Raw genomic sequence first — 25,394 nt, forward strand, 5'->3', positions numbered from 1 at the left:
TATGGTTAGAAAAAAAAAAAAACCCTGTATAATTTGGCATGCTTATTGTTTTGCCTCTGTAACAAATAACTCAGATTCACACTTATTGATAAAGAGTTGTTATCTATTCAAGAAAGATGCCTGAAAGCATCTACTCCTTCTAACTCCTTCACATAGTTTTCGGTTCTGATGTATCCTTAACTGCCTTATCATCTTACACTGAGTGTTAATCTGTAACCCCTGATAAGTCCTTGGGGGTAAAAATCTTAGAATATCTATTTATTGAGTTGTAATGGTGCTTTATATATTCTGGATACCAGACCCTTATCAGATACATGGTTTGAAAATATTTTTTCTCTTTCTATTGGTTGTATTTTCACTTTTTGGAGAATGTGCTTTGAATTATAAAAGTCTTGAATTTTTTATTGTGAAAATTTTAAATTTTGATTATGTCCAATAAATTTGTTTTTTTCAAAAAAGAATCTTAGAATATAACACGAATACACTAGACATATTAAAACATTAAATAATTTTATTCTTTTCTCATTTACAGTAGCCCAGTGGTAAGCATGTTAGAAAACCTGAAGAAATTTAAAAGTTTTTGGTTTACAAATAGCATGTATAAAGATATCTATTCAGATAAACAAAGATCTAATCATTACATTGCCCAGCTTTAAGAATGCCAAAAATAAATAAAATACGGTAAATCAAATGAGAGGGCTAGATGGGTTTATTAAAATTTATTTTAACAATTTTAGCTAACCAGCATGTGCCAATGTAATTCAAGTTACAGTTAGTGCCAGATAATATGACAGAAAACATTGTGTGTGGCTACTTAAGAGTATGCCTCAAACAGATCCTGTTTTGTGCGCAGAACAGAGTTGGGGAACACAGCTGGGTTTAGTTTCAAGGTAAGCAGCAACAAAGATCAAGAAAATCCCCAACTTTTCTAGTAACCGCTCTACAATATGAAAAAAAATAGTATCTATCACCACCTCTTAACAATGGACATCAAAATTGGGATTGTAGGTTTTCTAAGTGCTTGGATAAAAAATGCTAACACAGTTAAGATCCTCGGTTAATTATCTTTGATTTTTCAAAATCCCCAAAACATAAGATATTTTGCTTGCTGGTGCATTAACCCATTAGCAATAACCTGAGCTATCTTTTCCTCACCAAGTATTTTAACAGTGCAAAATGTTAGTAGTCTCAGTATATGCTGCTCACCATATTCTGTCATTGCAGCCTGATGATGAACCATGTCAGGGAGGTATCACTGCCAAGAAAAATGCACAGCAGCCTAAAAGGTACATGATTCACTAGCATGCCAGGGTGTCAAAAGTAGATAGGCAGTTTTATGCAAAATGTGAAATATATAATTCAAAATGCCCACAAGCTAACAGAAAATACAGTATTGAATCTTTTGATATAAAAACAAATACTTATTTTGCTACTTTGAACAGTACTCCACATGGACAAGCAGATCGCGATGCTCGGTGGCTGGATACTGTATATTGCACTTGGGACATTCCACCAGGCTTTCATTGAGTGCAGCAGTGGGACTTTTTGGCGAGGCGGCAACTTTTTCTCTCTTTTCAGTCTCTCCTTGGAAAGTGACTAATGGCTCTGTGATGGCAAACTCATGAAGCTGTTTCTGAAAAACAAGTTTCAAATAATAGAATTTGTAAATAAGGCCCATTGTTCAGCTTTTTTCCGTTTTTTGAGACAGTCTCACTCTGTCACCCAGGCTGGAGTGTAGTGGCACAAACACAGCTCACTACAGCCTCGACCTCCCAGGCTCGAGCAATCCTCGCACCTCAGCCTCCTAAGTAGCTGGGACTATAGGCACATGTCACCACGTCCAGATAATTTTTCTATTTTTTTTTTTTTTTTTTTTTTTTTTTTTTTGAGACGGAGTCTCGCTGTGTCCCCCAGGCTGGAGTACAGTGGGGCGATCTCGGCTCACTGCGAGCTTCACCTCCCGGGTTCACGCCATTCTCCTGCCTCAGCCTCCTGAGTAGCTGGGACTACAGGCACCCACTACCGTGCCCAGCTAATTTTTTTGTATTTTTAGTAGAGACGGGGTTTCACCATGGTCTCAATCTCCTGACCTTGTGATCCGCCCGCCTCGGCCTCCCAAAGTGCTGGGATTATAGACGTGAGCCACCGTGCCCGGCCAATTTTTCTATTTTTTGTAGAAATAGAAAAATCTGCAAAAAATTAATTCTATGTTGCCCAGGCTGGTCTCAAACTCCTAAGCTCAAGTGATCTGCCCACCTCAGCCTGCCAAAGTGTTGGGATTACAGGCGTGAGCCACTGTACCCAGCCTGTTCAGAAATGTTAACTGTTCCATAGGTATTCTAGCTGCTTCAGCACTGTAGACAGATTTTCTTTTGAATTTCAGCTCCTCAGTATTATGGGGACAATATGGGAGGTAGTTGTGAATTTACCCAGATATCTACTGTAATTACCCAAAGTACCCAGAAGTATTGGAGTTGGGTGTGTATATGAATATGTTTTATTAGGACACAGAGTCAAATATTAGGTAGGTCTATATACAAGGCTGATTAAATTTGCTAGTTTTGTAAAACAGAGGCCACCTCAGCAATAAAGTACTATATGGAAACCAAAGGCAGCAAGGAATTTTAGGAGCTCAAACAGCTTATACACAGAAATGACTAAGATATTGTATCATACCTTTGAGACTTTACTTTTTCGTGTTTTTTTCCTAAGAACTTGCAGTAGTTAAAAATGAGTATTTTACAGCACAGTGAAGAGGGTGACCAGCAGGAACAAAGTATAGGAAAATTACAAATTCTTTTGCATACCCTCTGCTCTCTACACTTTGAATGGTCAATAACAGAAATGAATTAGAAATTTTTATTTCAAATATTATAAATAGGTAAAATCAATGATATACTTAAGAACAGAGCCAAAAATATATTTTCTTTCTTTTATTCATACAGAAGTTACAAATGACTATTAGTTTTACATTGCTTTCTTTCCTCCTTTGAAAACTGAGGAATCGTATTTGTAACATTTCACCGTCTCCAAGTCTGAATGAAATTTAAAATATGTACTAGTGGGACAGACATATATTCAAATGCAGACCTCCAACAAGTTTGGTCCAGAAGCTTATTAGTAAGGTGAGAATAAGTAAGTGAAAAATCATTTCCTCATAGAAATAATATTATTTAAAAGGTTCGTGTTTTAAAAGATTATGTTTTCAGAGTGACTCACACAAACCTCGTAATACATCTAAAAAGCATATGAACAGTAATAGTCCATTATCCCTAAAAACAGCATTTTTTTCTTTTTTTTTCTTTTTTGAGACAGAGTCTTGCTCTGCTGCCCAGGCTGGAGTGCAGTGGCACAATCTTGGCTCACTGCAACCTCTGCCTCCCGGGTTCAAGTGATTCTCCTGCCTTGGCCTCCCAAGTAGCTGAGGTTACAGGCACGTGCCACCATGGCCAGCTAATATTTTGTATTTTTAGTATAGACAGGGTTTTACCATGTTGGTCAGTTTGGTCTCCAACTCCTGACCTCGTGATCTGCCTGCCTTGGCCTCCCAAAGCGCTGGGATTAGAGGTATGAGCCACCGTGCCCAGCCTTTTTTTCTTTTTTAATAGATAAACACAATTTCAGTTCAGGATTCTGTGACTACCCTCTATTCTACCCTTTCGCCCCCAGCTCAGGCACTACTTAGTGCCTCTAGCATCACAGCAGCTGGGGTATTGGGGGAATGATTCCAGATGTGATCATGTCCCTCTTTCTGGTCCTCTGAATTGATGCTCAAAGGGCAGTTGCTTCAAATGAGGCAGGGGCTCTGCCTACTGATTTGAGATACATCTAGCTGTTCGTTAAGCTGTATCCTTCTAAGTTCAGAACTGATTTGTTATATAAATGGAAAGACGAAGACAAATTTTAGTTTAATCATTCCAGACTCACCAAGGATTCCAACTGCGTTATTTGATTTCTTGCTTTTCGGAGCTCCTTAAGAATTATATGCAATTGATGCTGCATATGTTGACGATCAAGTTTTTCATTTTCAAAGTCTAAAGTACATGCCTGCATCTGGAAAAGGCCCAGGACAAGACCATTACAGCTGATATAGACTGTCTAGTTCTCTTAACTGGATGCTCACATGTTCTTATTAGCACAAGAAGAAAATATTTATTGTACTATTGTAGCAAGAATTCACCTGAGCACCATGAAATGTTGATGAACGAGGCAGCTTATGGCTGAGGATTTGGTTTATCCAAGGAGCAAAGCCAGTGCTGAGGTATAGGTGAGGGAAGAGCAGCTTAAGAAGTTGTTGATTAGAACGACTCCTCCCTATCCACCTTTTTTAAGGGGGAAGAAGAAGGGAAAGAGATAGCTATTCCCTGGTTTGGAATATACTAAATCTCAGCTTTACACCATTTATACTACATTCTGAGACTAAATGGTGTCTCTCCAAGTTCTGCTTGAAGTTATAAGGTAGCCCTAATTAGGAGACATTGTTAGGCTAGGAACTACAGCCACTGGGGAAGAGCAAAATTTGCCAAGGCCAACATCTACCTGTCAAGAAAATTGCCATCTCACCTCAAGAATCTGTTTAGCCTAAGGACAGTAACAGGAATAAGTGGCTAGCAGAGTCTCTTGAAATATCTTTTTTATTGAAGAAAAAAGACTTTTATTGAAGTATTTTAAAGACACTTTTCACAACTTTCAAATGCTTCTCCATAGAACAGCGTAAACATGAGGAAAAACTGCATTTTCTACCTGGCAGAATTGAATTTAGGAGCAACCCCACTGAGTACCTGTTGTTCCAACAGAGCTACCCTTGTTTGTTCTTCTTGCTGCTTTAGCAGAGTTGTGTAAAGAAACTGGACCTGTAGGAGTAAAGAGAACCAATGTTGTCACATCCCACCTTTTCCGGCGTGACCTGGGATGCATGAAAAGCTCACATCACAAGTCTCACATCTCTAACCAGGACAACACCTGCTAGTTGGGGGTGAATCATTCCAGCTGGCCATCTGATGGTTATCTATGCCAGCAGCTAAGCAGTATTCCACCCTTGCCGCGAGTTCCCTGAGGCACACAGACTGAATGCTGATAAACAGCACTGAACTCTGCAGCGGCCACACCCCCTTTCTTGGAGGTTCTGACATTTCTGAGTAGGATAACATGGGTGGCAGTGCTGGGCCCTTAGCCAGAGTTGGAGCAAAATTTAATCAGTGCACTTAATCTCTCCCTAGTATCACTGCTCATGCCTGTAGACAGAAGTGTGAGTGGTAAAGACTAAGATGGTAGGCCGGGCCCGGTGACTTGCACCTGTAATCCCAGCACTTTGGGAGGCCATGGCAGGTGGATCACGTGAGATCAGGAGTTTGAGACCAGCTTGGCCAACATGGCGAAACCCCATCTCTACTAAAAATACAAAAAATTGGCCAGCCGTGGTGGTGGGTGCCTGTAATCCCAGCTATTCGGGAGGCTGAGGCACAAGAATCGCTTGAACACAGGAGGTGGAGGTTGCAGTCAGCTGAGACTGCGCTATTGCACTCCAGCCTGGGTGACAGAGCAAGACCCTGTCTCAGGAAAAAAAAAAAAAAAAAAAAAAAAGACTAAGATGGCAAATGTTATAGATGGACTTGTTACTGTCCCATCACCAGCACTCTCAACTTTTGTAGGACTGTTAAAAATTACTATTAAAAGAGGGGCAATATCTAGCATTTTCCTTGCTTAGTTTACAAAGCACTTTCACCTTCTCTCAACTGACGCTCGCCAAAGCCCTATAGGGCAAGCAGAAGTTATTACTAATTTGACAAGTGAATAACCAGTGAGTAGTTAGAGAAGTTGGGTGATTTGCCTAAGGCCATATATCCTGGACTAGAGACTAGGCATAGATTCCAAATAATGTTCTTTCCATGATTCTAGGCTGACAAGCAAAATCTAAATTAGAGTTCCATCAAAGTAGTGTTCAATTCCAATAATCCTAACGTAGCAACTCCAACATTATTAAGATACTGTAGCATAAGGCTACATAAGAACATGGAAGATGCCATGTGAATTCACTTGAGCACATATCATCACCATTAAGATGCCAGTCTAGGAATCAGCCCTGATTCCTGTCATTACTTCACGTCTTCTTTTGGCTTCTCACATATACTGACCTCCCCCTCACCCAGAGCCTTTGTGTGTATAATTTCCTCCGTTGAGAGGAAGTCACCCACTTCACTGGGTCCTTCTCATCATCATGAGAATTTTCTTTCTTTGTCCAAATGCCATCTCCTCAGAGAGGCCTCCACTGGTCCGCAATTTCCCTTTGTCACATCACCCTGCTACATTTTCTTTAGTTTCCTTACTTATTGTTTATGGTCTGTTTCTGTTCTGGAATATAAACTCCCACGAGGGGCAGGAACTTGTTTTGTCCCTAGCCGGTTCTCTAGTGGTTATATAGTCCCTGACACTTAGAAAGTGTTCAGTGAACACTCTGAATTATGGATCTGGTTAAGCTTACCTGAGATAAGAGCTCTTCGGATCTCTTCTTCTCTTCTTCAAGTTTTCTCCTAGCAATATCATTCTCTTCCCTGAGTCTCTGTATCTTCTCTGTTTTATGCCTATCATCTTCCAGATGTTGCACATCTGCCTTTCTTTGTGAATACAACAGCTGATTTAAATCGTGAACTTCTTTTTGGGTTTCTTCATATTTTCTTCGAAATTCACTCAGTTCAGAACTCAGCTGAGTTACGGTTTGTCGTTCAACCTCAAGATCTTTTTTTGCACTTGCCAAGAGATCGTTGTAACATTTCTGCTTCTCTTCTTGAAGATAACCTATGACAAACAACATTATGGCACAACTCATTTTATAAAATAAATAATATTCCTGAAAAGTGAAACATCAAACATCTAAATGAATCACACTATTTCCTTAGTTTACAACATGAAGAGTCAAGAGATAGGGGCTATTGTTGATATTTGATGAAATAAAAAACAAGTTCAGGTATATTATTTGAAGTTATAAAACTCACAAATAGAAGAACTAAAAACAGTAACATCTATTTTGTAGGGAGGGAAAGTCTAAAGAAGTTCAATCAACAAATAGGAATACAAGCTCATTATCTGTATATGGAGATAACTATCAAAATTAAAAATAGAAATATTAAGAGCAGTTGCCCTGATGGGAGGAAGAAACGGGAATTAGGATGGGAAAGACAGGGCAAGGCCCTTCTTAACTATTACATTATTCTAACAAGTGCTTATATGGCTTTGATAAAACAGATACACAGAGAAAGAGAGAGAGAGAGAGAGAACTGTATTACTAAAGAAAAGAAATTAGACTTAGCCCATAACTAAAATCCTGTTTTTACATAAACACATATTTTATAGAAGCAACTTTGTGCCATCAGGGCTGCCAGCTTTGAAGTGCCTCCAGAGACATTTATAGTTTCTTTTTAGCATCAGCTTTGTTTTAAGTATTCAAATATGATTCTCCAATCTTATGAATCTTATTCCCCTTTCTTTAGACTTCTCTATAAAATTCAAGGCTTTGGTGCCCTCCAAGCTGTCAGTCTTTTAAGGAGAGCTTTGCATGGAGTTTCTCATTTTTTTTTCTTAGCTTATCATCTAGAATTGCTAAACCTATTTCTTCATTTGTAAAATGAAAATACTGACCTTTCCTGCCCCGCCTCTTAGGGTTGCTCGGAAACTCCACTGAGATCTATGTAAGGGAAACTGCAAAGCACTTGGCAAAAACAGAGCATCGTGAATAAGAAATTTCATCTCAGTTCTATACCTGAAGTTCAAATGATTTAAGGATCATCTATAAAAGGCATTCTTTCTCCTGGGGTTGATATGAATAAGTGCTGAAGGGAAGCAAAGTGAAAAGAGAATTGTGACAAGGCCAGCTCTGGGGGAAGTAAAAGCTGGAGAAGGACTTTGAAGAAGGGGAAGGACATTCATGGGTAGAGAAAACTGAATGTGACTTCAGAACTGCCAAAGATCACCCGTTAGCCTGTGTCGGTACTTTCTTTTGATCTGAAAACGTTAGGAAATAAAACTTACGAAAACGGTATTTCTTACTTCAGGGCTACAAGACTTGCTCTTATTTTACTTTCTAACACTTATCTATAAAAATCTAAATTTGATGAATCACTGTTTTTGGAAAATGTCAGGCCTATCCCAAGAGAACATTTTTATACCAGTCAGTACCTTCTGATTCAGGATTTTTTGTCTGCTGTGGGAGTGAATGAGCAGCTGTTTCCGTTTTCTTTTCCAACTCAAAGATTTTTGCTAAAAGTCCTTTTACATAGACTTCCCGCTGCTGATCATACACAAGCCACTGCTGATTTTTCTCCAGAGCCTTAATGGGAAGATGAAAGAAAATCAACAGTAAAATACAAAAACAAAATCTTAAAATGGGCAAGAGAGTCCAAGTGATGTAGTCTTTTCCAACAAAAACTCTCTGGCTCATAGACTAATTCTGGGCAACCATTCTATGTTACACGCCTTCAGAATACATAACAACATGACACCGTCATAGTTTATGTAGGATTAAGTTCATTTGTTTGCTTTTTTCAGTACACAACTTGCTTTGTGTGTGCGTACATATCATTCTCTGTAAACTAAAACACCTTTTGTGGCAGACATGGATGTGAACTGCTCAGAACCCCCCTTCAAGAGCCCTGCCCAGTTGGCTGAGTGCAGTGGCTCACGGCTGTAATCCCAGCACTTTGAGAGGCCGAGGCGGGTGGATCACCTGAGATCAGGAGTTCAAGACCAGCCTGGCCAACATGGTGAAACCTTGTCTGTAATAAAAATACAAAAATTGGCCGGGCGTGGTGGCTCAAGCCTGTAATCCCAGCACTTTGGGAGGCCGAGATGGGCGGATCACGAGGTCAGGGGATCGAGACCATCCTGGCTAACATGGTGAAACCCCGTCTCTACTAAAAAATACAAAAAACTAGCCGGGCGAGGTGGCGGGCGCCTGTAGTCCCAGCTACTCGGGAGGCTGAGGCAGGAGAATGGCGTAAACCCGGGAGGCAGAGCTTGCAGTGAGCTGAGATCCGGCCACTGCACTCCAGCCGGGTGACAAAGCGACACTCCGTCTCACAAAAAAAAAAAAAAGAAATAAAAATACAAAAATTAGCCAGGCATGGCGGCGAGCGCCTGTAATCCTAACTACTCGGTAGGCTGAGGCAGGAGAATCACTTGAACCCGGGAGGTGGAGGTTGCAGTGAGCCAAGATCACGCCACTGCACTCCAGCCTGGAAACTCCAGTGAAACTGTGTCTCTCAAAAAACCAAAAAACAAACAAAAAAGAGGAGCTCTGCCCAGCTGCATGGTGAGTGCTTAGCTGATTAGCTGACAGCCTCCATCTGTTAATTCCTTCAAGTCCCTGTCAGCTTTTGAGCTGAGCTGGGTTGGCCCAGCCAACAACTGAACAAGTGCCTAACTACTGCTGCCCAACAAGGACTCTGATTTGCGGTACTCTCTGCTCTGGAGCCCGCCATGGGGTGACAGAGACGTTGTTAGGTTTTCATAATGGTCTGATGGTCTCCCTGGCATACCTACTTCCTTTTTCCTTGCACAAATCTTGCTCCCCAATAAACTGTTTGCACTCCTAACATCATCTCAGTGTCTTAGAGGATCAAACTTAACAGCTACCGTCTCTCTTTACCACCAACTTTCATCCTTTATATGATCCTTTATAACCCCATTGAAAACTCCAAGGTGGGGTCAGTCACCTGTTTGTATAGGGGTTTCATACTTACAGTGAGTTGAATAATGTCCCTCAAAATTCATGTCCACTTGAAACTTCAGAATATGACCTATTCAGAAATGGGGTCTGTGGGCCGGGTACAGTAGCTCAAACCTGTAATCCCAGCAACTTTGGGAGGCCAAGGCGGGCGGATCACTTGAGGCCAGGAGTTCAAGACCAGCCTGGCCAACATGGCAAAACTCTGTCTCTATTTTTTAGCCAGGAATGGTGGCACACACCTATAGTCCCAGCTACTCGGGAGGCTGAAGCAAGAGAATCACTTGAGCCCGGGAGGCAGAGGTTGCAGTGAGCTGAGATCATGCCACTGCACTCCAGCCTGGGCAACAGAGCGAGACTCCAACTCAAAACAATAATAATAATAATTAATTTTTTCAAAAAGGAATCATACATCACTTAAGTATGAGAAACAAAAATACATGTTGAAGATTCAAGGGGTAATATTCTAAAAGGCCACAAGAGGGCGATGCTACCTCAATAAACATTTCCTTATTCCACCTCTTCTCACTGTGTGCGTTGGCTTTCTATCAGTCTCTACATGGATTTGATAGCTATCATAAATATTGATATTAGTTTTGAGTTTTTAGAGTCAAACATCATTATATTTGATATGCTCTCCAGCTTTGTGTCATCTATACATTTGTTAGGCATGCATTTAACAATTTCCTCCAAGTTATCAATAAAAATATAGAACAAAAGTGGGAAAATAAAATGTCCTGTGGAGGCCGGGTGCGGTGGCTCACGCCTGTAATCCCAGCACTTTGGGAGGCTGAGGCAGGCAGATCACAAGGTCAGGAGTTCAAGACCAGCCTGCCAAGATGGTGAAACCCCAGTCTCTACTAAAAATAAAAAAATTAGCCGGGCGCAATGGCAGGTGCCTGTAATCACAGCTACTCTGGAGGCTGAGGCAGGAGAATCGCTTGAACCAGGGAGGCAGAGGTTGCAGTGAGCTGAGATCACGCCACTGCACTACAGCCTCAGCGAGAGTGAAACTCTGTCTCAAAAAAAAAAAAAAAAAAGTCCTGTGGAATGCTATAAAGGTCTTCCCCCAGGTTTGACAAGAATCCACTAAATATTCTGTAGACAAAAATTCCAAACAATGTAGATTAAAATGTTAGCCTGTACTGAAGGAATAAAAAATGTAGGTCAATTGACAAAACTGCAGTAGGAATGGTAGATTATAGAAGTATTGTGTCCATGTTAAATTTATTAAACTTGCTATCTGTGCTATAGTTGTGGGCAAGAGTATCCTCATTCTTAAGAAATACGCATTGAAGTCTATTGCCATACCACCCTGAACACGCCTGATCTTGGCTGATCTTGGAAGCTAAGCAGGGTTGAGCCTGATTAGTACTTGAATGGGAGAAGAAATACACATTGAAGTATATGAGTTTAAAGGGCTGTGGATATGTACAATTCATTCTCACATGGTTCAGAAAAAAATACTACATGTATATGTGTGTAGGTGAGGGTTGAAAGAGGAAAAAGAGTGCAAAATGGGGTAACATGTTAACGATGGTTGAATTTTAGTAAAGGCGATATGGACATTATAGGTTATCATACTCATTCTTGTAACTTTTCTGTTAATTTGAATGTTTGCAGACAAATAATTTTAAAATAATTATGATTTATCTTCCCTAAGTTCTATGCTTAAAATTCAGATATTTGAATTTAAGAGCAAGAAACACCTGTTAAAACTGTCTTTTGGCTATTTGGTTTGATCTAGTTTATACTAACATAATTCTTAAATAAATACTAAAAGTACTGACATTTGACAATGCTTACGACATTAACTCTATGTAATTATTTCAACTGTCCGCCAGAGTGAAATGGTAACTGAACAATGACACAACTGGGCCTAAAGAAGGTGTACATAAGTTGTTAGGGCTTATTTAAATATAACAAATACTAATTCTGAAAATACATGGGTAAGCTTCTAACAGGAAGTTTCTGCGAACTTTGAGAGGGTGATGGAACTAGAACTGCTGGGCTCTCAAAAGCCAAATAATGTGCCAGTGTCGGGGCTGCAAGAAGTGAGATGTCTCTTTCCATGCTCCCTAAGTTCTCCAACTACAATTTTCCTCCTGGTATCAAAGATTTGCTGAAATTCCAAAGGGAAAACCAGAGCTAAACCACTTTTTGCTCCTTAAATATAAGTTAATGTTTCTGGCTGGGCGCAATGAGTCATATCTGTAATCCCAGCACTTTGAGAGGCCAAGGCAGGCGGGTCATCTGAGGTCAGGAGTTGGAGACCAGCCTGGCCAACATGGCAAAACCCCGTCTCTACTAAAAATACAAAAATTAGCTGGGCATGGTGGCACACACCTGTAATCTCTGCTACTCAGGAGGCTGAGGTACGAGAATCACTTGAACCCAGGAGGCGGAGGTTACAATGAGCCAAGATCATGCCACTGCCTTCCAACCTGGGTGACAGAGTGAGATTCCATCTCAAAATAATAATAATAATAATAATAATAATAATAATAATAATGTTAATGGTTCTGAAAGAGTAGTCCAAGGACCAGCAGCAGCAGCAGCTGGGAACTTACTGGAAATGCAAAAAATCTCAGGCACTACCCCAGACCTAGCATATTAAGGGTCTGTGAATCTTGCTCAGTCTAGAGCACCATTTGTAGAAGAGTTGGGTTAAATTTTACCCCATTTGTATAAAAGCCTTTTTCTAAGACAGAGGAGATAAGCACAATGTGACCCTTAAATAAGCTGAGAAGATAGAACAAAAAGCTTGGGCTTGCATATGCAGTATTTCAAAGTGAATTTCATAAAAAAGAATCATCATTATCTAAAAATACCCTCAGGTGATATCTGAAGCAGTTAGCACCGAGATGCCTAAAAAGCAGATGTAAGCTTCGGATAATGGCATCTATTTTCAGGTACTTTTCTAGAAGAGACACCAGTAAAATTCAAGAAACTTTCCAAGATTCCATCCAGTCATTCTTTCAAATGTTCTAGACACTGAGGATATAGCAGTGTACAAAACATGCAAAAATCCTTCCCTCATATGACTTCTATTCTGATGGGAAGGTCGAACATTAGACAAGAGAAGTTAAATAGATTGTAAATTTAGCCATAGTATGTGGTGAGGAGGGAAAAGCAGGAGAAAGGAATAGGAATTGTCTGGGAGCTATAATTTTAGATAAAGTGGTCAGGGAGCCCCCATTCTGTCCACCCCCTGGCCCCAAGAAAGTAGCATTTAAATAAAAACCTGCATGAGGTAGGCAGGAAATCATGAAGACATCTGGGGAAGAGTGTCCCAGGCAGAGGGAACAGAAAGAGAAAAGGTGGTTTATTCAAGGAGTAGCTGGAAAGCCACTGTGGTGGAGGTGGAGTAAATAAAGAGGAATGCAGGAGCTGTGTAAGGTATTTCTAGATATGCGCATCTAATGCGTAGGTGTGGATATACATAGAATAACAAACTTCAGTGTAATAAGACACAGAATTTTTCCTTTTCATTCCAGTTACCTCTAGGTAAATTATGTACTCTGATAAGAGTACTTGGCACCTGGCTAGACATCCAAGAGATTTAAATTCTTCTTTTGAAGATCAAAAAGACTTCAAAGGCTATTTGATAGATGAAGTAAAACAGAAATCTTAAGAACATGCTTATATCAGAAAAGACATGCCAGTAATATTTCTGGAACCAAAATACCAACCTACTGACCTAATACTTAAGTCAGAAACTTTATACTTCATATCTCTAAAACTTGAAAAAAAAATACACTGTAAATAGCAGTCCTGTGTCCTCAATTTATTCCATTCCCAACAAAACCCACCAATCCATTTATAAGTTTGAAATAATGCAGCTTTACTATATAATTAAAATAACCTCATATCAAATTCTAGAGAAAAGAAGTACTAAGTGTACAAAGAACATGTTTCCTTTTCAACCTATGAAAGCAAATCTTAGTTTCAAGAGAAGGATTCAAACCAAAGAGAGCATCTTGCATGGATAAACCAAAAAAGAATACACTACACATTAAATTACATTATAATAATAAAATGGAGGCCAGGCACAGTGGCTCACGTCCTTAATCCCAGCACTTTGGGAGGCCGAGGCGGGCGGATCACCTGAGGTCAGGAGTTCAAGACCAGCCTGGCCAACATGGTGAAACCCCATCTCTACTAAAAATAAAAATTAGCCGGGCGTGGTGGTGGGTGCCTGTAATCCCAGGTATTCGGGAGGCTGAGGCAGGAGAGTCACTTGAACCTGGGAGGCGGAGGCTGCAGTGAGCTGAGATCACACCAGTCCATTCCAGCTTGGGCAACAGAGCAAGACTCTGTTTCAAAAAAATAAAAATACCAAAAAAAACAAGAAACAATAAAATGACTGGGCAAATTAGGGAAATTAGATTTAGATAGAAAAGGGATGTTACTGAAGTATTTGGTGGCAGTGATAATTTCTAGGGCTGTCTACCCTACAGAGACCATGCTGCTGGGCACGGTAGCTCATGGCTGTAATCCTAGCAATTTGGGAGGCCAAGGTGGGCGGATCACTTGAGGTCAGGAGTTCAAGACCAGCCTGGCCAACATGGTGAAACCCCATCTCTAATAAAAATACAAAAACTTAGCCAGGTGTGGTGGTTCGTGCCTGTAATCTCAGCTACTCAGGAGGCTGAGGCAGGAGAATTGCTTGAACCCAGGAGACAGAGGTTGCAGTGAACCAAGATCATGCCACTGCACTCCAGTGTGGGCAATAGACCGAGACGTTGCCTTAGAAAACAAAAAAAAGAGAGACCATGCTTAGAGGAAATGATTCTTGAATGTCTAGAAAGAGACTTAAACGAAGCTCACAAACCATTCAGTTTTTCTGTCACAGCACTAACGTTGCCAATTTCTATAAAACTTAAGAATAAGTGAATTAGCCCTCTTTACCCATAACTTAAAAGGAAATAAACTTACATCTTTCAGCTGTATTTCCATTTCATGAATATTATTTATTGATGAGTTGAAGCAGTTTGGAGCCACAGTCTGTAAATAATCCAACATTAGTTAACATCAGACATTCCACAATAGAAGTTGCCTCATTATATTCAGTTCCGTAATAATACAGTATACCTCATGGGAACATCCTGAAATCCAGATCTAGGCTGGGTGCGGTGGCTCACACCTATAATCCCAGTACTCTGGGAGGTTCAGGAGGGCGGATCACTTGAGGTTAGGAGTTTGAGACCAGTCTGGCCAACATGGCGAAAACCTGTCTCTACTAAAAATACAAAAAGAAAACTTAGCCGAGCGTGGTGGCCTGTGCTTATAATCCCAGCTACTCGGGAGGCTGAGGCAGGAGAATCGCTGGAATCCGGGAGGCAGAGGTTGCAGTGAGCCGAGATCATGCCACTGGACTCCAACCTGGTCAACAGAGTAAGACTCTGTCTCAAAAAAAAAAAAAAAAAAAAAAAAAAATCCAGATCTAGTAGATGGTGGTAAACCATCAAGTCAGGTGAGAGTTACCAGAGATAACCATTGTCAAAATTAAGATCTCCTAAAGTTTCCCAGACTGGAAACCCTGAGATTTTCTATCTAATCTGACTTCTGTGGTCCTCTGGACCCCCCAGGATTGCCAGAATAGCCCTCAGTGCATATGAATAGCCCAGTGATTTTTACCAAAAAGACAAACACAGAACAATTAGGCTATTTAAACGACATCTAGAAGACATTAAATTGTCAAACAAAAGGTAAAAATTTTTTCCTAGGATCATGTTTTGTATTACTAATAGTATTCATTAGGCCAGGCGCAGTGGCTCACGCCTGTAATTCCAGCTCTTTGTGAGGCCGAGGCGGGCGGATCACAAGGTCAGGAGTTCGAGACCAGCTTGGCCAACATGGTGAAACCCCGTCTCTACTAAAAATACAAAAATTAGCCAGGTATGGTGGCGCACGCCTGTAGTCCCAGCTACTCGGGAGGCTGAGGCAGAAGCATCACTTGAACCCGGGAGAAGGAGGTTGCAGTGAGCCAAGATTGGGCTTACGTCTGTAATCCCAGCACTTTGGGAGGCCGAGGCAGGCAGATCACCTGAGGTCAGGAGTTCAAGACCAGCCTGGCCAACATGGTGAAACCCCATCTCTACTAATAATACAAAAATGACTCCAGCCTGGGCGACAGAGTGAGACTCCATCTCAAAAAAAAAAAAAAAAAAAAAAAAAAGTATTAATTATTAGTTAGTATTAGTTCATATAGATTATATGGGACTCAAAAATTATTTCTCACCTCTTTTCATTTTCTCAGAGGAATAAAAGAGACGTAGGTGACTAGGTAGCCAGGCTGGCCAACAAACATAGAAAAAGCTGTATTTCAGTCTTTTAATAGCTATAAGAGACTTGTGAATACTGGCAAAGAAGCTCAAAAAAATTATTTTTCTCCAAAGATGCTCTATTCATTCCCTTTAATATGTAGCCCTTTCTCTCTCTCAATTCAGTCCTCGAGGTGGAAACTATGACAAAGATAGTTCTCCAAACCCCTTTCCTTTTACCCTGGGCACACTATAGACTATGATTCAGCCTCCCCTGTGGTTAGTGGAGCCACGTTCCAGTGGAATGTGAGCAGAGGTGAGATATGTCAATACCAGGCCTGGCCCCAGAACCCTCCTAGGCAGTACTCCACAGGCTCCATCTCACAGCTACATACAGAGGTCTTGGTGGGGGCCCCATCCTAAAGGAAGGTGGAGCCACTAGAAGGAAGGAACCTGGAGTCAAATGACTCTGTGGAGCAAAGCTTCCTCCACTCCAATCTGGACTAGACTGGCATGAGAGAAAAATAAACATTTGTTGTGTAATACACTGATATTTGGAAGTTGTTATAGAAGTCAGACATGCTAGTTAAATACAGAAATCAATATGGGTAGCCCACAAAATTATTATAAGAATACATCTTTAAAAATTATAATTTCAGGCCAGGTGCGGTGGCTTACGCCTGTAATCCCAGCACTCTGGGAGGCCGAGGTGAGCGATCACCTGAGGTCAGGAGTTCAAGACCAGCCTGGCCAACATGTTGAAACCCCGTCTCTACTAATAATACAAAAATCAACAGGGCATGGTGGCAGGCGCCTGTAATCCCAAATACTTGGGAGGCTGAGGCAGGAGACTTGCTTGAACCCAGGTGGAGGTTGCAGTGAGCTGAGATTGCGCCATTGCACTCAAGCCTGGGCAGCAAAATGAGACTGTCTCAAAAAATAAAAAATAAATAAAAATTTTAAAAATTATAATTTCTACCAAGCCTGTATTTCACATTCCAAAAGTGGAGAAACTAACTCTTGAACTTCAAAGAAAAATTTTAGTCAGCTACTTTGAATCTGACTGTAATGTTTTATGAGTTTCAGTTCCGTGGAAATTCTCTAGAAAAACTTTGCCTTTTTGCACTCATCTGCAGAAACACTCAAACGCCCATCTATGAAATACACATAAACATATAGGTCTGACCACTATCTCCCCTAAATGGGAAATAAAGTACAGCGAAAGATCCTTAACAGCACTGAGATATATTTGAAAGCTATAGATTTTCTTCTACAGATGAGTGTTTTTTTTGTTGTCTTTTTTTTTTTTTTGAGACAGAGGCTCACTCTGTCACCCAGGCCGAAGTGCAGTGGCACTATCTCAGCTCACTGCAACCTCCATCTCTCAGGTTCAAGCGATTCTAGTGCCTCAGCCTCCTGAGTAGCTGGGATTACAGGCATGTGCCATCACGCCCGGCTAATTTTTGTATTTTTAGTAGAGATGGGGTTTCACTGTGTTGGCCAGGCTGGTCTCAAACTCCTGACCTCAGGTGATCCACCCGCCTTGGCCTCCCACAGTGCTGGGATTACAGGCGTGAGCCACCATGCCCAGCCTATAGATGATATTAATGTTAGTATTATCGAATGTCCAAATCTCCAAAAGAATCAAAGGTCTGATCAATAAGAACCATTTACTGAGCACCTACTGTATATTAGGCACTATGTGAGGCAATTTACACACATTATCACATTTACTTATCAGTATTCCTATCCAGATTTTACTGATGTGGAAACTCAGGTTTAGCTTATATGTTTTAAAAAAAAAAGAAACTAAGATTTAGGACAGGGGTCTGGAGAAGTCTAGTATTGTCTCTAAGGCTATAAAGGTTAACAAATTTGTTCAGAGTCACAGAGCTGGCAAGTACAAAACCAAAATCTGAACTCACATGTCTACTTCTATATCCTTGTTCTTTCTATGACACTAGTGCCTCTCAAACAAAAGGGGGAGAAGATGCAAGAGCAGTTAGGAAAAGTATATTTGATATTATAATTGTATGTTTCAAATATGAAAAATAACCAAAAAAATGAAGCCTACTGTTTTCATGATACAAACTACAGAAATAAGAACTCAAAAAAAAAACCTTGGTAATTGTAAACACACGGTAGATTTTGTCTTCTGAATATTCCTCCAGGCAAATCAATGGTACAAGGAGTGGAGGGCACCATATTAACTATTTTTGCTTATAGAGAAGGAACTGGGCTATTAAAAAAAAAGTCAAGTGACCTGTTAGTACCACTACACTAATCATTTGTCTCATCATTTGGGAGGCGTGTATTAACAAACTCATTCTTCCTAAGAATTACAAACTGTATCAGAAAGAAAAAAAAAAAAATCTGGGTTTAAAGAAATGATTAGCACCTGTGATAAACGAAGTGCACTGGTTTTGCTTTCAAGTTCAGCAATTCGTGAGGTTGCAGCAGACAACTGTTGTTTCAATACATCTTTCTCTTCAGATAAGGCTTTCAGTACCTGCTCCCTCCTTTCACCTTCTTTTGTTGTCTCTTCCAGCTGTTGAAGCAATGTGGTAGTACTATACCTGGCCTTCAGTTGGTCTCTGAGTCGCTGTATTTCTTTGTCGTTCTCTGTGAGTTGATAAGCATTCTTCTCCTTCTCAGCCTCAAGGACTCGAATTTTCTAGATATAAACTAAGAAGAATCTTAGAACAAAGCCAGGTCAAACATCTAGCTAAACAATATATACTTCAACAAGCATTTATGAAGCATTTATTATATATCAAGTCAGCATTATGCTAAATACCAGGGCCAAAAAAGAGAGGAAGTCAAAGTTTTATGTTCAGATAGCTCACAGAGAAGTAAGTCAATGTATTAATGCGACATTGTAAGTGCTGTAGTTAAGATAGATTAAAAAATGGGCACAGACATGAAGAAAGGAGAAACCACCTCTATCAAGGGTGGTGAGAGAAAGCTAGAGAAGGGCTAGCTCTCCCGTGAGTATTTGGTAATCATTCTCCCATTAATACTGGATCTTGTAAAAACTAAAAGCTAAAAGTGGGTCACACAAGATATACATGCTCATTAATGAACTTGAATCAGTGGAACTTAAAAGTTACAGAATATTTCAGCAGGAGAGGGATGCATTCATTAACCTGCTTACTTTTGATAAATGATTCCATATTGAATCTAGAAGGTGATCTCTAAAGGAATGCTTAACATCTTCAAAAATTCACAAGATATGTAAACTGCTGCTGGCATAAAGGAAAAAGTCAAATAAAAAGATAATAGAAATAAATATTAAAAGTATAGGCTAACAGGGTCAAAACAGCATGAAGTTAAAACCTGCATTTAGGAAGGAAAAAGCAGCAGTTGTTCAAATACAAAATGGGGAAAATTTAAGTTTAAGAGGATGGTTATTCATTTGAAAATGAGAGGATTTTAGTTGGTCACAAGCTTAACTCAAATCAGTAGTATGGGACAGATACAGAGTCGTACAATTTTAGGCTTTAATGGAGTACAGTATCCAGCTAAGTAGATGTAACACTACTATTTCAATGTGTTTGCCAGAACATATTTAGGATAATGTGTTCAATTCTAAGTGCATAAATCAGGAGGGATATGAATAAACTAAAAATTGTTCAAGATGATAAGCCAGAAAAGCTGAAGAATATGAGCTTGGTCTGCAGAAAAGTTAAGAGGAAGCAAAATTTCCTTACATATCTAATAAGTTGCCAGTTTGCGTAGGAAAAATAAGACTTGTTCTGTGTAACCTTAATAGGCACAATTAGAACAAATGGGTAGAAGTCATAGGAAGTTTAATTTCAATTGATTATAAAGGAACAAAGTACCCAGTGCTTCTCAAAAAGTGGAATGAAATGGAAAGCTGTCTCTCAGGGAGGCAATAAGATTCCTTCACCAGATTGCAAAATAACCTTCATATCTGTGGACTGGTGATGACTGTGTTCTCAATGCTTGAAAAAGCATTTACCTCAATGTATGTTGTTACAAAAAATAAACCAGTTTTATTATGTGCCTGTTTAGAGAATTTAAAGAAATCAAATGGTATAGTGTTTAACCATTTATTTTGTTTTATTTTATTTCATGTATTTATTTTTTGAGACGGAGTCTCGCTCTGTCACCCAGGCTGGAGTGCAGTGGTGCGATCTCAGCTCACTGCAACCTCTGCTTCTTGGGTTCAAGGGATTCTCCTGCCTCAGCCTCCCGAGTAGTTGGGATTACGGGGGCATACCACCACACCTGGCTAATTTTTGTATTTTTCGTAGAGACAGGGTTTTGCCATACTGGCCAGGCTGGTCTTGAACTCCTGACCTCAGGTGATTCGCCTGCCTCAGCCTCACAATGTGCTGGGATTACAGGCGTGAGCCACCATGCCCGGCCTTAACCATTTATTTTCTAAATACAAACAATAAAAGCACTTTTGCAAAATAATTAAATCCAAATTTGTGATTATATTTATGATTACATTTTAAGTCCCTCTAGTTCTAGGTTCCTAACTTCCTTACTGTCTATGCCATAACAAATTATAAATTAGTGAATCTGAAATATAGTTGAACAGAGTATAAATACCAACACATCTAATAATTTTTTCTTCAAAAGCCTGAAAACCAGAATTACTTGGAAAGCAGCCAATATGCATGATAAAATATGTTTTAAACAAGGAAATTTGAACACTATTTAATACTCTGAAATGGACAGATTTGATTTTTTACATTTAGTAAATTAACAGGAAAACCAGATTATATAACTGTTGGGTAAATATTTTCTCTTCTCCCACAGTAAAAAAGAGACATAAGCCCAGCACAGTATCCTTAAAGTACATCAACAAGTAATACAGTACTCCAAAAAAGCATGGAATGGCCAGACACAGAGGTTCACACCTGTAATTCCAGCACTTTGGGAGGCCCAGGCAGGAGGATTGCCTAAGGCCCAGAGTTTGAGGCTGCAGTGAGCTATGATCAAGCCACTGTATTCCAGCCTGGGCAAGAGTTGAGATCCAGTCTCAAAAAAAAAAAGTATGGAAAATCGAATGCTTCTAAGTTACGCTATCAATTTAAAAATGGCAAAAATAGCCAGAATGTTCCACAATCTTAAATACAGCATAACAAAAGTTATCAAGAATATTCATTATCAAGAAGCTATAGGAAAAATGATGGATTAGGTTATTACTTTGTTTTAAATAACTGAAAAACAGACCATACTAAAGGTGAAACAGACCATGTGAAAGGTGCAAAACTATTAATCACAATGTCTTTATTTCCAGAACAAACTCAGTACCTGGTAACCTAAAAACACATACTCAATTACATTTAAAAGGTAAGAGGTTAGTAATGACTAAAGTACATCTAAGACTTGGCAAAGTCAAAGTAGGAATTTAAGATTCTAAACCCAAGGTCAGCTTTCCAAAACTAATCAAATGGACAAGACAGGGAACACGGCAAGAGTAAAAAGGTAGCATCAGGAAATCTTCATGCATCGCTTTCTTGGAGAGCTTACAATTTAAAGGATCAGAAGACCATTTACCTCCAGAAGTCTGTGTCTCTCTTTATCAGTCAGCTTTCCTTTCCCACTTGTGATTTCATCCACCGATGTCTTTAAATGAGCAATTTCTCCCTTTAATTTTTCTAATGTAGTTTCAGATTTGGAGTTACTAGGCTTCGATCCCCACTTACTTTTAATTAAATCTTTGGTACTTCTGGAAGACATCTCTGAAATGGTCTGTAAAAATAAAAATCAACTGTATAAGTCTCAGTTTAAAAATTTAAATCTCAAGTTTGAAACAGGTCTAATAACCTATCTGCTGTAAATAGAAATGATATATCCAAACCAGCAGGATATGGAGAAAGATGGATGGAGGCTTCTGGGGTATTGTAACTTTTTTTTTTTTTTTTAATCTCAGTTGTACTTAAATGGGAGTATTCACCTTCTAAAATATGTCAACTTGGGCCGGGTATAGTGACTCACGCCTGTAGTCCCAGCACTTTGGGAGGCCAAGGTGGGTGGATCAGGAGGTCCGGAGTTCAAGACCAGTCTGGCCAACATGTTTGAAACCCCGTCTCTACTAAAATTTAAAAAATTAGCAGGGCATGGTGGTGGGCGCCTTTAATCCCAGCTGCATGGGAGGCTGAGGCAGGAGAATCACTTGAGCCCGGGAGGCGGACGTTGCAGTGAGCCAAGATCGCACCATTGCATTCCAGCCTGGGTAACAGAGCAAGACTCCATCTCAAAAACAAAAAAAAAAAAAAATGTCAACTTGTACATTTATGTTTTGTGTGGTGTTTTATATGTGTAATTCTTCAGTTAAAAAGTTTTGTTTAAAAAACAATGAAGGGGTCCCCAACCATTAAATAAAGCCTGAAAGAAGTAGGTCACTATCAAGGACATATCTTGGCCCAAAATAAAAAAGCTGTTGGTAAATAATGTAATTTTGAGTATATAGGCACTGAAATGTCATTACTCAACATAGGTCCTCTGTTTTAGAAGATAGCCTAGTTCAGATCTATCTTAATAGTCATTTGAGAGAGCACAGTGGGAAAAAGTGAAGAGAACCTAAAATAAGACATTTACAGGAAAAGAGGCATAACATTCAGGGGAGTCAGGCATGAAAGGAATTAAGAATAAGGGGCCAAATTAAGTACGGAGAAACTCAGTATCTGCTAACAGTACTAGATGACAGTTTAGAAACAAGTATATCATATAAACTTTAGCAGGCAAAAATCTAGTGAGGCATACAATGCATATAAATAGTATACAAAAGTAACTCTAATTAGGGAGGTTAAAAAACATTTTTCCACTTCATGCATCCCAAGATAAAATAACGGCAATGTGATTAAAGGATATAAAGGAGTATGAGCCCATTAGTGCATTCAAAAATTACTATAGAGCCTACTATTTACCAGGTATCCTAATACATGCTGGATGTAAACAGGTTTAAAAAAAAAAAAAAGACATGTTCCCCGATGTCACGGGGCTTTCAGTGTAGTACAGGCAGGCAATAACAAGGAAACAAACAAGGGTTCATGAATTTTCAAACTGTAATAAATATTACACAGGAGAAGTACAGAGATAAATGATATTAGTAAAAATAGGAGAGACCCCCTTAGAATGGTAGCGAAGTGACTTTTAAGATTGTCCTGTGTGAAATCAGAACGTCTAAACATATTAGCACTGTGGAGACTGAGAAGAAACCATCTATCCAAAGGTTAGTCCTGGATTTTTGCCATTGTAAAGTGAAAGATTAAGGTAGCTTATCCATCAGCTGAAGAAATGCGAGCTTATGGCGTCTCTCAGTCACCTACTGCCACAGGAAGTTCTTTCCTATGTGTTTCTGTTGATAACACACTGTTGACTTGATATCGTGGGTCGTAGGACAGAAAACTACTTTGCTACCAAGTCATTGGGACACCGAATGATGGAAATATAGATCTGCAGAACGTGAAAGAACCCCGAAACATCGGCTTCCTAATCTTTGGACAGAAACTCTGGCAGTGAATGAATGACTACCGTTTCTAGCCTCTGGCCCAGACGGTTTGGATCTACCCCACCACCTAGTCCCACCAACCTCCTTTCCCTGTATTTTCTTTTTCTTTTTCTTTTTTTTTTTTTTGGCGGGGGTGGGAGGTTAGGGGCGGCAGAGTTAGGGGCGGCAGAGTCTTGCTCTGTCGCCCAAGCTGGAGTGCAGTGGCACGATCTCGGATCACTGCAACCTCCACCTCCCGGGTTCAAGCGATTCTCCTGCCTCAGCCTCCTGAGTAGCTGGGACTACAGGTGCGCGCCACCACGCCCGGCTAATTTTTGTATCTATTAGTAGAGATGAGGTTTCACCATATTGGTCAGGCTAGTCTCGAACTCCTGACCTCAAGTGATCTGCCCGCCTCGGCCTCCCAAAGTGCTGGGATTACAGGGGTGAACCACCGCATGCTGTATTTTTCCCTGTATTTCCTATTCCAGTCATCCACAGGGTTCCCACAATTCAAACCTTCCTCAGCATGCCTTCCCTCTGTGAACTCTAATAAATGATATAGCTGTCCCACCCCCCCACCCCCACACAATCTGGTTCCCAATTACACTCCCCGCTAACCTTTTATTTTTTTCAATTGTTCAACTGTTGTTTCAAGGACTGCACTTCGATTTTTTTTTGGTCACCCACAGAGCCTAACAGCAAGCGCTCAGAAATGATTGGCTGATTGGCTGAAGTGACCTCATGCTGGACAGGAGGTGACAAAACAAGCGCTTCCATCCAGTAAACGGTACGAGGCATCAATTACAAGCCGCACATTCTACAAGGCGACGCCAATCTTTAAAAATTCCCCCATAGGCCGGGCGCGGTGGCTCAAGCCTGTAATCCCAGCACTTTGGGAGGCCGAGACGGGCGGATCACGAGGTCAGGAGATCAAGACCATCCTGGCTAACATGGTGAAACCCCGTCTCTACTAAAAATACAAAAATCTAGCCGGGCGACCTGGCGGGCGCCTGTAGTCCCAGCTACTCAGGAGGCTGAGGCAGGAGAATGGCGTGAACCCAGGAGGCGGAGCTTGCAGTGAGCTGAGATCCGGCCACTGCACTCCAGCCTGGGCGACAGAGCGAGACTCCGTCTCAAAAAAAAAAAAAAAAAAAAAAAAAAAAAAAAAAAAAAAAAAAAAAAAAAAATTCCCCCATAAAATCTCACTTGAGGAGACAGAGAGGAAAAGAGAAACTGCAAAAAAAAAAAAAAAAAAAAGGCACTAGGTTTCTCAACTCTAAAATAAAGATGTTTGAGGAAGACACAAGTAAAGTGCTTGCCAATCGGAAAAAGTCGTCCTAACGAAAGACCTTGGCAAGTCACTTGGCCTCTCTGGGCCTCTCTGTAAGGAGATGATACCCACCGCCAAGTCCAAAGGAGCGATCAAGAGAGAACGGTCTTGAGGCGCCCAGCCGGGTGCTAGGCACGAAGTGAGCGCCAGGGAAAAGGACTGTTATCACGGCGGGCAGAGATTGAATCCCGTGGACGCGATCTGCCCACTGACCTACCCTCCCTGGCGGTCTGGACCGGCCCGGCCCCGGGGCTGCGGGTCCTGGCCGCCCCTCGCCACCCTCCGCGGTCGCCTCCCTTGGGCCAGCCAGCAGCTGAAGCGAAGCCCGGCGCTCGAGTCGGCCGAATCACACCATCAGGCGCGGATGCCGCTTCCGGGAGTTTGAATCCCGCGGCTGCAGGGCGGGGCACGTCACTGCCGGCTGGGCGCGGCCCGCAGGAAGGAGGAGCAGGACGCGCGAGGCGCGAACGCGGCGCCCCGATTGGCTGCCGCCCTTAAGGGGCGGGGATTAAACCTGTGGGCTGGCCGAGGAGGGGCGGGGGCCGCGGGGCGGGACCGAGGGCTGGAACACCCTCTCCCCGGTCTGGGGCTAATTCTGGGGCTCGG

At 40.9% G+C, this 25,394-nt stretch overlaps 1 protein-coding gene across 3 annotated transcripts; it reads right to left on the bottom strand.

The window, feature by feature from the left end:
* Window positions 1-491: 491 nt before the first annotated feature.
* Window positions 492-25,183, bottom strand: CEP55 (centrosomal protein 55). Of its 3 annotated transcripts, none has more exons than XM_010379789.2 (9): window positions 24,861-25,183; window positions 21,520-21,714; window positions 18,383-18,658; window positions 14,657-14,725; window positions 8,173-8,323; window positions 6,482-6,795; window positions 4,782-4,853; window positions 3,928-4,053; window positions 492-1,633 (listed from the first exon to the last, which is right to left on the bottom strand). In XM_010379789.2, exons 2-9 carry the CDS (start codon window positions 21,700-21,702, stop codon window positions 1,430-1,432), a joined length of 1,395 nt encoding a protein of 464 aa, XP_010378091.1. In that variant the 5' UTR covers window positions 21,703-21,714; window positions 24,861-25,183; the 3' UTR covers window positions 492-1,429. The 3 variants fall into 3 exon arrangements, with proteins under 3 accessions (XP_010378091.1, XP_010378112.1, XP_030797295.1); XM_010379810.2 differs by having other exon boundaries at window positions 25,002-25,171; XM_030941435.1 differs by having other exon boundaries at window positions 25,006-25,153.
* Window positions 25,184-25,394: the final 211 nt, after the last annotated feature.

This window comes from Rhinopithecus roxellana, chromosome 11 (assembly GCF_007565055.1).
Source record: "Rhinopithecus roxellana isolate Shanxi Qingling chromosome 11, ASM756505v1, whole genome shotgun sequence".
NCBI lineage: Eukaryota > Metazoa > Chordata > Mammalia > Primates > Cercopithecidae > Rhinopithecus > Rhinopithecus roxellana.

What these genes read in the sequence shown, in the direction of transcription:
- CEP55 (XM_010379789.2), bottom strand. Translation starts at nt 21,702, where the DNA reads ATGTCTTCCAGAAGTACCAAAGATTTAATTAAAAGTAAGTGGGGATCG. An exon ending in GTGCACTTCGTTTATCACAG is followed by an intron (nt 14,726 to 18,382) that starts GTGCTAATCATT and finishes GATTATTTACAG; the next exon opens with ACTGTGGCTCCAAACTGCTT. An exon ending in TGGAAATACAGCTGAAAGAT is followed by an intron (nt 8,324 to 14,656) that starts GTAAGTTTATTT and finishes CTTCCCATTAAG; the next exon opens with GCTCTGGAGAAAAATCAGCA.